Raw genomic sequence first — 12,627 nt, forward strand, 5'->3', positions numbered from 1 at the left:
ATAGCTACCTTTCTTTGGGAAAAACTGAGTGACCAGTTGCCTGCCTCTCCGGTCCCTCTCAGCTTTCAGCTGCCTTTCTTTACGTTTTTGACAGCCACTCTTCATATTTAGCGATCATAGACTGTACACACTCCACTGCTGGCTGGCTGGCTGCTGCACCGCGACACAGCAATCGCGCTTCTACCAGAACTGGACCGTACCATTTCGCAAAAGGGGGAGGGTTAAATGACAATATGTTGAAGAACTCAAGAAATAGACAACCTTGTTCAATTAGCTCATTTTACCAGATGGAATATTGCATTGTTGTTATTTCAAAAGTCTTATTAAAATCATTAAAAGCATATTATCAGCCCCTTAAAGGGCCCCATGGCAGTGCTGGGCCCCTAGAATTGTTCTAACCTTTCCCCCCCTGGCGGCGCCCATGTCTATGCCTATGGGGCTCCGCTTGCTGCTATCAAATTGAAATTGAGGGTCACATTGTTCTTTGCTACTGAAATTTAGGGAACGGTGTTCAAATAAAAGCATTAAAATATTCCTGCTAATTTTGCAAAAAATAACGATAAAGATGTTAGATTTCTTTTCATACGTTAGACAACAGACATGCTGTCCCAAAGGTGTTTTTAAATTATTTCTATATATTTTCCTCAAATCGTTTATCAAAAAATATTTATTTTTTTCATTGTTACAGAGGGTATTCAAGGATAGAGTGGTGCTTGAAAGTTTGTGAACCCTTTAGAATTTTCTATATTTCTGCATAAATATGACCTAAAACATCATCAGATTTTCACACAAATCCTAAAAGTAGATAAAGAGAACCCAGTTAAACAAATGAGACAAAATATTATATTTGGTCATTTATTTATTGAGGAAAATGATCCAATATTACATATCTGTGAGTGGCAAAAATATGTGAACCTTTGCTTTCAGTATCTGGTGTGACCCCCTTGTGCAGCAATAACTGCAACTAAACATTTCCGGTAACTGTTGCTCAGTTCTGAACACCGGCTTGGAGGAATTTTAGTCCATTCTTCTGTACAGAACAGCTTCAACTCTGGGATGTTGGTGGGTTTCCTCACATGAACTGCTCGCTTCACGTCCTTCCACAACATTTCGATTGGATTAAGGTCAGGACTTTGACTTGGCCATTCCAAAACATTAACTTTATTCTTCTTTAACCATTCTTTGGTTGAACGACTTGTGTGCTTAGGATTGTTGTCTTGCTGCACGACCCAGCTTCTCTTGAGATTCAGTTCATGGACAGATGTCCTGATATTTTCCTTTAGAATTTGCTGGTATAATTTAGAATTCATTGTTCCATCAATGATGGCAAGCTGTCCTGGCCCAGATGTAGTAAAACAGGCCCAAACCATGATACTACCACCACCATGTTTCACAGATGGGATAAGGTTCTTATGCTGGAATGCAGTGTTTTCCTTTCTCCAAACATAACACTTCTCATTTAAACCAAAAAGTTCTATTTTGGTCTCATCCATCCACAAAGCATTTTTCCAATAGCCTTCTAACTTGTCCACGTGATCTTTAGCAAACTGCAGACGAGCAGGAATGTTCTTTTTGGAGAGCAGTGGCTTTCACCCTGCACACCATTGTTGTTCAATGTTCTCCTGATGGTGGACTCATGAACATTAACATTAGCCAATGTGAGAGAGGCCTTCAGTTGCTTAGAAGTTACCCTGGGGTCCTTTGTAACCTCACCGACTATTACACGCCTTGCTCTTGGAGTGATTTGTTGATCGACCACTCCTGGGGAGGGTAACAATGGTCTTGAATTTCGTCCATTTGTACACAATCTGTCTGACTGTGGATTGGTGGAGTCCAAACTCTTTAGAGATGGTTTTGTAACCCTTTTCAGCCTGATGAGAATCAACAACGCTTTTTCAGAGGTTCTCAGAAATCTCCTTTGTTCGTGTCATGATACATTTCCACAAACATGTGTTGTGAAGATCAGACTTTGATAGATCCCTGTTCTTTCAATAAAACAGGGTGCCCACTCACACCTGATTGTCATCCCACTGATTGAAAGCACCCGACTCTGATTTCACCTTCAAATTAACTACTAATCCTAGAGGTTCACATACTTTTGCCACTCACAGATATGTAATATTGGATCATTTTCCTCAATAAATAAATGACCAAGTACAATATTTTTGTCTCATTTGTTTAACTGGGTTCTCTTTATCTACGTTTAGGACTTGTGTGAAAATCTGATGATGTTTTAGGTCATATTTATGCAGAAATATAGAAAATTTCTAAAGGATTCACAAACTTTCAATCACCACTGTACACTCTGTATTGTCATTACATACTTTATTCCTCTGAAATGGCTTTAAAGGTCTTGTGTGTAGATTATACAAACTTCTTAGGAAGAACATAATAAAACAAAACACGACCATGAAGTCTTATGATTCATTTAACCATAAATAGAGATTTTTAAATTAGGTTATTTTTTGTGTTCTAAAATGGCTTTTCAGTGTCCAGATTGAATTTTAGCAGTTAGCTACAAAAATAAAACACTGAAACACTGATGGTAGCTAATCTGATTCAAGGATATAGCAGGAAATAGATTGCGTTCTAGTCAATATGAGATCCAATACAATAAGTGAACATCTAAAACACTCCCCATAAGTAAGAATTTCCCAAAGATCTTCAGTATTAATGGGCTTTTTCTTTAAGATGCATGGCCAAATCATCCATCCATTATCTATACCACTTATCTGTCAGGCCCATAGGGGAAGTTGAATCCTAGCTGACTTCAGGCAAGGTACACCCTGGGCAGGTCACCAATCTATTGCATGACTAGCACAAAAACAACTATCCACATCTATTATTTAGAGTAGCCATTTAACCTCATTCTCAGTCTTTGAACTGGGGGAGGAAATTGGTGTATCCGGAGGAAACCCACGCAGATGCAAGGAGAACATGCAAACTCCACAGAGAAAGGCCCCAGTTGGCCATGAGGTTTGAACCCAGAATCTTCTTGAGGCGACAGTGATGACCACTGCACCACCGTGCCACCATGGCAAAATTAAAGGTACTTGATTTCACATGGGCAGCATGGTGGTGTAGTGGTTAGCGCTGTCGCCTCACAGCAAGAAGGTCCGGGTTCGAGCCCCGTGGCCGGCAAGGGCCTTTCTGTGCGGAGTTTGCATGTTCTCCCCGTGTCCACGTGGGTTTCCTCTGGGTGCTCCGGTTTCCCCCACAGTCCAAAGACATGCAGGTTAGGTTAACTGGTGACTCTAAATTGACCGTAGGTGTGAATGTGAGTGTGAATGGTTGTCTGTGTCTATGTGTCAGCCCTGTGATGACCTGGCGACTTGCCCAGGGTGTACCCCGCCTTTCGCCCGTAGTCAGCTGGGATAGGCTCCAGCTTGCCTGCGACCCTGTAGAAGGATAAAGCGGCTAGAGATAATGAGATGAGATGAATGATTTCACATGTGATGGCATTCTCTGACCATGGTCTGGTGCCCACTGACAACATGTATCCAATCTAAATGTTTCCCATGAATAAAAAACTATAGAACTGTTTGCATCATTTAGTGCATCTTAAAATGGAGGAATTTAAACTATTGCTGGGTTTCATGTGACATCACCTCCGCCTCATTAGTTATTCAAAACTTTAGCTGGTGGTCTACCAAAGCTCAGTTGACAAAGTGTTTGCACGAAGAAGGTGCATTGCTCGCATGAAAAATGCCTTGCGCTTGTATTGTTTTAGGTTGTTTGAATCCCTCGTGCTAAATTTGTAGACGACCTGACGGTCCTCGAAATAATCCCAAGAAATGCACCTTCTATCTTACCATACGTAGTTTCTGAGGTGCAGTCTTTTGCAGCTAATAACATGTGCCTAAATCCAGTGAAATGCAAGGTAATGTCGGTTGACTTTCTTTGCTATAATAGTTATCAGTGCCTGCCTATTGCCACATGCGGTTCTTTTTTGGAACGAGTCGAGGCATTTAAATTTCTTGGAGTATATATTTTACATGACTTGACTTGGGCGGTTCACTGTGATTGATTATATAGTGAAGAAAGCCAATCGTAGGCTTTATGCCATTAGACAGCTTAAGCGCTGCGGAGTGCCTCCCTTGGATATTATTAAAGTGTACTGCTCACTCGTAAGATCGACATTAGAATACGCTTCTGTTGTTTTTGCCGGCCTTCCACAGTACCTTTCTGACGCTATAGAGAAGATTCAGAAGCATGCACTTTCTATCATATTCCCAGGTGTTGAGTATAGAGAAGCCTTAACTAAAGCTAACTTAGTTACATTATATGATCGCAGAATTACAGCATGTAAGAAGTTTATGTCTAAATTAAAGCCAGAAAACCCAGTATATAGCCTTGTGTCAAGTCACTTGGTTGTAACAAGCTCGCACTATGCATTAAGATCGGCGAACAAAGTTTATGTACGAAATGTAGCAACTAATAGATTTAAGAACTTTGTTACCCACAAATTTGTGCAAGATTTATCCTATGTTGCTTGACGTTTTATATATTGCGTATATATAACTGTTTATTCATATTGTATTGTCTGGTATTTATTGTTTCTGACCTAAACCTGTAATTCAGTTATTTTACTGCAAAAGGTTTAAATAAACATATTATAATCAATCAAATCATGAAACTGATAAAAGTTTCTTCAGGGTTCCCCGTGAACTAATAAAAATGGGTGAACAAACAAAGGATTTCACAAAAAGACGTCAAAAAAGGTGGCTTTGGAACCTCTCACTGAAATCGAAGGGAGCCGAGTCGAAGCATGCTCGAGTTTGCAGTGATCACTTTGTGAAAGGTTTGTATATCCCTCTCTGCTATGTCCTTAGTGTTTTCCAAGTACTTTTCTTGCTACGTGTCGTTATTTTATGATACTTTTTTTAGTCATGAAGCGCTAAAGTCCCCAGCTGTTTCTTTATTTACGCCTCACAAAGTCCATATGCATGAAGGTCGCGATAAAATTCTTACCCAGCCATACAGTTACAATGCACCGTGATCACTTCTCTGTCTTGTTTAACTAAGATCCAGGTCTTTAAAGGGGTTTCTGATGATCTTTGTGAATGATTTACCTGAGAGATAAGAGCCAACACAAGTGAGAATCAAGCAAACTGTTGTTTGTTTACATTTCAACTTGCAGCGCTTCGTTGTAAAGACATGAACGAAAAGCTTAAAAAAGAAAAGATAAAAAACCCAGCCATAATTACACAGGCAAAAACAATATAGGATTCATTCGGCAGCGACTTGATACCGAGGTCTTTTACCCAGCCACATACAAAAAAGTTGTAAGCCTCCAAACTCTTCCACGCTTTCATCTGTTTTGCGGTGTAGAAGGACTTCTGCAACACCAGATAGTTCGAGATGTCAGGGAACTTGACTGAAGGGTAGTTTTCGACATCGTATGACAAATCCTTCTTTCCCAGACTGTAGGGATCTATTCCATTGCACATAGCAATCTTCTGAATATATCTAAAGCAAGCAGTGGCTTCTAGATTATGAGCATACTCTGATAAGTTATCGCTAGTTGTTTGCACTACGGCAGCCATTGAGACCACCAACTATTTCACTTCCGGTAAAACCGCTAAGAAAAGTCACGTGACTGAAACCCAGGAATACTTCAAGGTAAATAGAAATTAAACCACATGGACCCTTTTAATAATGACATGAAAAGTTTCAGTTAATCAAAAAGTGTTTATTTAAATGTTACACCTGATGATCCATCTTGTGGTAGTGCTCTTAACATGATTTATCCTGTATTATTATTTAAATTCCAGTGCTTTATATAACTGATGGACACAGTGCCAGTTTTTTTGCGATTAATATAATTCCAGTTGTCTTTGTTGCATGTATACATCACTTACATTTATCAAAGACAAAAAGAATTATAGGCTATAGCTAAACTAAAAAAAAAAAATTGTTAGTTCATAATTTGTTGGGGGTTCTCTCATTACTGCAGCTATTGGAAAAAAAAAAAAGATGAACGTGTCAAAAATTGGATTAAGTTAATCTGATAAATGAATATGATAAGCTCCCCAACTAAAAATTAATGGCATCCATGAATAGCACAAATCCACAAATATTTTCTAATGTCAGTAGGTTAAATAGGTCACCTGAATGAATGTAGGTTAATTGTAAAACTTGGAGTTTGTGTTGTTGGCCAGGCTCTGAGGTTTTCTTTTGTGTAAAAAAATGAACACAAATGCACAATGCTATGCAAACAGAACACAATGCTGAAATTTCTACATTCCAGATCAAGAACTGTTGGGTACGTCTCGCCAAATCTGTGAATGATATTCAATGAGCATGATGGCCGCTTGGACATTTTGACCTGCAAAGTCACTGGCCCTCAATCCTACTGAAAACTCATGCTTAGTACTTAATAGAAGTAGGATTATTTGAAACTGCAGCTTTAACACCAAAATAGTCACCTACAGACTCCAGCTGAACTGCACATCCAAGTCAGTGGGCAAGAAAATTAGTGTGCCATTTCTTGCTTAAAGCTTATGCCTCCAGTCACCTTAATAACAGCATTAATTCTGTCATGTAAAGATTCTGTACCTGCTGTTCCAAATAATCCCACTAGTCTTCAATAAGATTGCGGTCTAGTGAATTGCAGGCCAATGAAAACGTCTGTATGTGTCATCCTCTTCAAACATCACAGACAGATTTATATTCTAGTTATCACCCAAGAATAAGGGTGTGTTGGTGTTGTCGGTTTTGACATGAAGTACAAAAGACAACCTCAGAATAGCAATTTCATACTAGTTTGCATCCAACCAGTTCTGCAACATGACTGAGACTGTCTCCTTCATACAGGTGGAACATATAGCCTCTACACTCTGCTATCAACCAGGTCTGTCAGCTACTGTGGCTCACACTTCATTCCATCCTGCCCTCTTCATCCCCACAGTCCTCTAGACTTTAAACATATGAATTAATAAACTTATCCCTAATGAGCAAGCCTGAGGCAAAAGTGACAAGGAAAAACACCCTGAGATGGCATGAGGAAGAAACTTTGAGAGGAACCAGACTCAAAAGGGAACCCATCCTCATTTGGGTGATAATAGATTACATGATTATAAATAACTAAAGGGCGGCACGGTGATGTAGTGGTTAACACTGTTGCCTCACAGCAAGAAGGTTCTGTGGTCAAGCCCAGTGGCCAACAGTGGCCTTTCTGTATGGAGTTTGCATGTTCTCCTCGTGTCTGTGTGGGTTTCCTCTGGGTGCTCCGGTTTCCCCCACAGTCCAAAGACATGCAAGTTAGGCTAATTGGTGGCTTTAAATTGACCGTAGGTGTGAACGTGAGTGTGAATGGTTGTTTATCTCTCTGTGTCAGCCCTGTGATGATCTAGTGACTTGTCCAGGGTGTACCCCACCTCTCACCCATAGTCAGCTGGGATAGGCTCCAGCTTGCCTGCAACCCTGCACAGGATAAGCAGCTACAGATAATGGATGGATGGATGGATGGATGGATAAATAAGTCACTTCTATAAATCTGTCCTATATAGTCAAAAAGTACAATTGTGTAACCAGGAAATTCATTATAGTTTTGACATGAAGTTTATTTTATTAACGTTATCAACTGTTCATTGATGAAGACTTGAGTGCAAAACTGTTCACAACAACTACGATCCTAAAGTTATCATGGCAAAACTGTGTGTGCAGAGCCATCTTCTAAGGCGAAGTTTACATTAGACCGTATCTGTCTCGTTTTCTTCGCGGATGCACTGTCCGTTTACATTAAACCGCCTGGAAACGCCGGGAAACGGGAATCCGCCAGGGTCCACGTATTCAATCCAGATCATGTCAGCTCCGGTGCTGTGTAAACATTGAGAATACACGGATACGCTGTGCTGAGCTCTAGCTGGCGTCGTCATTGGACAACGTCACTGTGACATCCACCTTCCTGATTCGCTGGCGTTGGTCATGTGACGCGACTGCTGAAAAACGGCGCGGACTTCCGCCTTGTATCACCTTTCATTAAAGAGTATAAAAGTATGAAAATACTGCAAATACTGATGCAAATACTGCCCATTGTGTAGTTATGATTGTCTTTAGGCTTGCCATGCTTCCACTTGCAAGTGGTAAGTGATATGCGCTGGGATCACACACACAGCGTCTCAGTCCCGAATCACTGCTTGTGCACTACACTCGCGCACTCTGTGAGCTGCGCAGGGCCGGAGTGCACACCCTCCAGAGGGCACTCGCTGTTCAGGGCGGAGTGATTTGGAGCGCAGGATGCCTGCGGAGCCGAGCGTATCCGTGTATTGGTGTTGCTGTGTGCACGCAAATCGTGTATTGGTGTTGCTGTGTGCACACTAATCGTTTTAAAAACGTTAATCTGATGATCCGCTGATACGGTCTAATGTAAACATGGGCTAAGTGTATCCTTAAGCTGTTCTGCTATGAATGTCTTCTGTCCCTCCTCCTTGCTTGGAAACTGTAGCTTGTCCACATCTTCCATTTCCTGCCCGTTCACTGTTTCTCCCATCCCTCCATTATCCATAACCACTTATCTTATGCAGGGTTGAGGACAAGCTGGAGCCTATCCCAGCTGACTATGGGCGAGAGGCGGGGTACACCCCGGACAAGTCACCAAATCATTGCAGGGCTGACACATAAAGACAAACAACCATTCACAGTCACATTCACACCTACAGTCAATTCAGAGCCACCAATTAACCTAATCTGCATGTCTTTGGACTGTAGGGGAACCCAGAGCACCTGTAGGAAGCCCATGCAGACACAGGGAGAACATGCAAACTCCACACAGAAAGGCCCCTGTCGGCCACTGGGCTCAAACTGTTATTCCTGTTTTGACTTTGAACCACTCAGTTCTACATTCTTCACTCATTACAGTCGGACCTTTTCCTGACTTTTCAGGTGTTTGCTCCTCTTCCCGCATAACACTGATGATCTTATGAATTTTCATAGTAACCCAATCGATGTCCGCTTTCAGCAATTCTACTGGTATTTGGTCGACGCCTGCTGCTTTTTCCATTCTTTAGATTTTTGATCACTTCCTTTACTTCAGATATGTTTAGTGGGGATGTATCTATTTCGTCCATTTCTTGTGGTAGTTCCATGTCTGCTGTTTTAATCAGATCACTGGGGGGTGCCTCTATTCACTGCTCTTGCCAACATCTGATTTGACTTTATTTATTATTCAGACTCTTACAAATATTTTCGTGTAGTGCAAAGCTCTGCCTAGGTCTCTCATTGGCAAGTACTTTAGTCAAGCCATAAAGAATTTTTATGTGTTGCTGCCTTGCTGCCTTTTCAGACTCTTCTTCCATGTTTTCAGTCCATTTCCTTTTATTGTTCCTAATCTACCTCTTAAAGGAAAGCTCTGGGATTGTTTTATCCTGGACCCTATTTTCCCATCTCTCTGTGTCCAATTATTTACTATGGGAAAAAATAAAACAATTGAAATCAGAGTAGTATTCAAGTTACCATGGTATAACCGGCAACTGCAAAATGGCCATACAATATAATCCTATCAGGCAAACATCCAAGTCAAAGTAAACCACTTGTTTTTGCCACAAACAGGCTTGTAATGTTATTATAAGTGTCTGACAACATGGAAAGGAGCCGTACAGAAATACGCCTGTGTTTGTTTAATTCAATAACTGTAAAGCAACTAGAAAATGACTGTTTCTACAATCACTGGCTGCATTCAAAACATAAGTTTGGACACACCTTCTAATTCAATAGGTTTTTAAAAAAATTTTCTTAATTAAAAGACACGTCATGTCTTAAAGTAATGATGGATGTCGTTCCTCTTTACTTAATCAAGCAGTTCTTGACATAATATGGATTACTACAGTTGTGGAATAGGGCTATTTACTGTATTTGTATTATTTAGTGTTTACTGTTTAATCTCAAACACATTAAGAAGGCAAGAAATTGCACTAATTAGCTTTTGATGAGGCACAGCTGTTAAATGAAAAGTATTCCAGGTGACTACCTCATGAAGCTGGTTAAGGTAATGCCAATAATGTGCGAAGCATCATCAGGGTAAATGGTGGCTACGCTGAAGAATCTAAAATATGAAATATATTTTGTTTAACACTTTTTTGTTCACCACATAGTAATTCCATACATCTCATCTCATCTCATTATCTGTAGCCGCTTTATCCTTCTACAGGGTCGCAGGCAAGCTGGAGCCTATCCCAGCTGACTACGGGCGAAAGGCGGGGTACACCCTGGACAAGTCGCCAGGTCATCACAGGGCTGACACATAGACACAGACAACCATTCACACTCGCATTCACACCTATGGTCAATTTAGAGTCACCAGTTAACCTAACCTGCATGTCTTTGGACTGTGGGGGAAACCGGAGCACCCGGAGGAAACCCACGCGGACACGGGGAGAACATGCAAACTCCGCACAGAAACTTCCTTGGACCACTTTTGGTAGGTACTAACCACTGCATGCCTGGAACACCCCACAAGATGTGACTTTTTGGAGATGCTCAGACCCAGTCATCCAGCCATTGCAATTTGGACCTTGTCAAAGTCACTCAAATCCTTATGCTTGCCTATTTTTCATGCTTCCAACACATCAATTTCAAGAACTGACTGTTCTCTTGCTGCCTAGTATATCCCACCCCTTGACAGGCACCACTGTAACAAGATAAACAAGATTCATTTCACCGGTTAGTGGTCATAATGTTATGGCTGATCAGTGTATATATTTTGTGTGTGTGTGTGTGTGTGTGTATACGTGTGCATGCATGTATTGGAGCTTTAAAATAATATTTTGGTGACTAGCCCTCTGGTATTTTACTGTTCCCCTTTGAAAAAAGCCTTGCTGTATAGTTTTTTTTTTTTTGACCAGGGAGCTTTTGTAATTACCTATACTATTTCTGTGCATTCACAGTCTGGCATGAGGTGGTTTCTCATGCAGACTCTTCCTCACCAAGTCCAATGCCTCCAGTGCAGTGCCCCAACTCAGAGCAATGCCCCAAGCGGAATGGCCGTAGTTGTGCACCAACAGCACCTGGTGCTCCTGAACCTGTAACCATTCTCTCTCCAGACGCAGGTTGTTCCTGCCAGGTCTCAGCCCCACCTTTTCTCCAAGGACCTGAGCGGTCCTTAGCGATGGTACAAACTCACTGCAGCGCTCCATAATGCCCTTGCTGTCATCCTTATCCACCTCCAAATTCCAGACATTCACCTGCCGTGTACCCCCCAGAGTGACGTAGTCAATGCCAGGGTAGATGTAGGTACTTCCATCTCCATCACGAACGAAATGCTTCAGCCAGGGTGCATGAACTTTGATGATCTGGCCACGTATTGGGTGGACCTGCTCATCCCCTACCAAAGAACGGGAGCCGAGGCCTGAGCAGTTGATGATGACATCGTAGCTACGAGCAAGCTGCTGAAGGTCAGTCACTTTCTCTCGTTTCATTTGACCGCCTGCTTTTGTCAACCTTTTATTGAAAACAGACTGTTAACAATTCATTTATCAGACAATGACACAACAGGACAGAGTCCAAAACATAAAAGAAATGGCAAACAGACATCCTACAGTAAAAGACTCAACAACATCCCAGAAGGTAATGTTAAAGAGGATTTCGAAAACATGTTTTGCTGCTCTGTACTATGACTTCCACTCGACTTATTTTAAATTAATAACAAAGAGGGAATGTTTACCTTTTCTCCAGCCATGGCAAGTATCTGAGGCTTTCACACTTCATAGTGGTTACAGCTCGGCCATACTTATGATTAGGGAATCTCTTCATTTCACGATCAGTCATAGTCCGAAATCCAAACACAATATCAGCCCAGTATGGTTTTATGATACTCGGGACCTCTTTGAATAGCTCATATCTGGACAAATTAGATGTAGGTTTATTAGAGAGCACAGTCTATAGTACATAAAACTGTGATAGAACAATGTCTCTTTTCTACATTGTATTTTTATGATGCAGTCATAAAATTCCAGAGTATAGGTTCAAACAATACCCTGAGCTCTGAAGTACCCCTGCATCTGAGGCCTGCGGTGATTCAGTAATTGCCAGCAGATGATCAAATGTGCCTTTAAACCAACGCCGCTGACGTTCCAGAGGAATCCCTGGTGCACACGCAGGGTAAGAAATCAACATTGTGAAATCACCGAACATAGTTTTGGACTTTTCCTCAGAACTAAACATGTTTGTTGTATTTTAGCAATAGTCTTTTTTACCTGGAATCTCCTTGGGCAAAAGGATCCCAGCAGCAAGATCACTGGTGGTGTCTGGAGAGAATTTCTCAGCCAGTATGGTGACGGTGCAGAAGGGCAACGCCTCAGCTATACACACTGCCGTGGACAGTCCGACCACCCCTGCCCCAATTACGACAACGTTCACCTTCTTCATGCTGGAGTGTTACTGCAACAATGGATGAAGTGCCAAAAGAGTCAGGTTATATATGAGTCCTGGCAGGACAACCCATTCCCTCAAAGAGCAAAGATTACGCTTTCTTGTCTACATGAGCAGTAATAAAACAATTATTACCATTTTAGGTCAAGCTGCACATTGTACAGTTAAGTTTCAACATAGAAAGGAGGTCAGAAAAATGTAATGCTTCCCTTGTGTTTCTTTAATAAACGCTACAGTTTGATCTCGACTACTATGCCT

At 41.4% G+C, this 12,627-nt stretch overlaps 1 protein-coding gene across 4 annotated transcripts in view; it reads right to left on the minus strand.

Annotated features, from left to right (window-relative positions):
* Positions 1-7,428: 7,428 nt before the first annotated feature.
* Positions 7,429-12,627, minus strand: part of ddo (D-aspartate oxidase) — a 42,262-nt gene continuing 37,063 nt past the window's right edge. For all 4 annotated transcript variants that reach the window (XM_060934485.1, XM_060934484.1, XM_060934483.1 and 1 more), the window contains 4 exons: positions 12,195-12,378; positions 11,975-12,083; positions 11,663-11,839; positions 7,429-11,439 (listed from right to left, as the gene is read on the minus strand). In XM_060934485.1, the coding sequence (XP_060790468.1) occupies positions 10,881-11,439; positions 11,663-11,839; positions 11,975-12,083; positions 12,195-12,366 (1,017 nt within the window). In that variant the 5' untranslated portion in view covers positions 12,367-12,378 and the 3' untranslated portion in view covers positions 7,429-10,880. The remainder of the gene's footprint in view (positions 11,440-11,662; positions 11,840-11,974; positions 12,084-12,194; positions 12,379-12,627) is intronic.

Source organism: Neoarius graeffei, chromosome 11 (assembly GCF_027579695.1).
Source record: "Neoarius graeffei isolate fNeoGra1 chromosome 11, fNeoGra1.pri, whole genome shotgun sequence".
Lineage (NCBI taxonomy): Eukaryota > Metazoa > Chordata > Actinopteri > Siluriformes > Ariidae > Neoarius > Neoarius graeffei.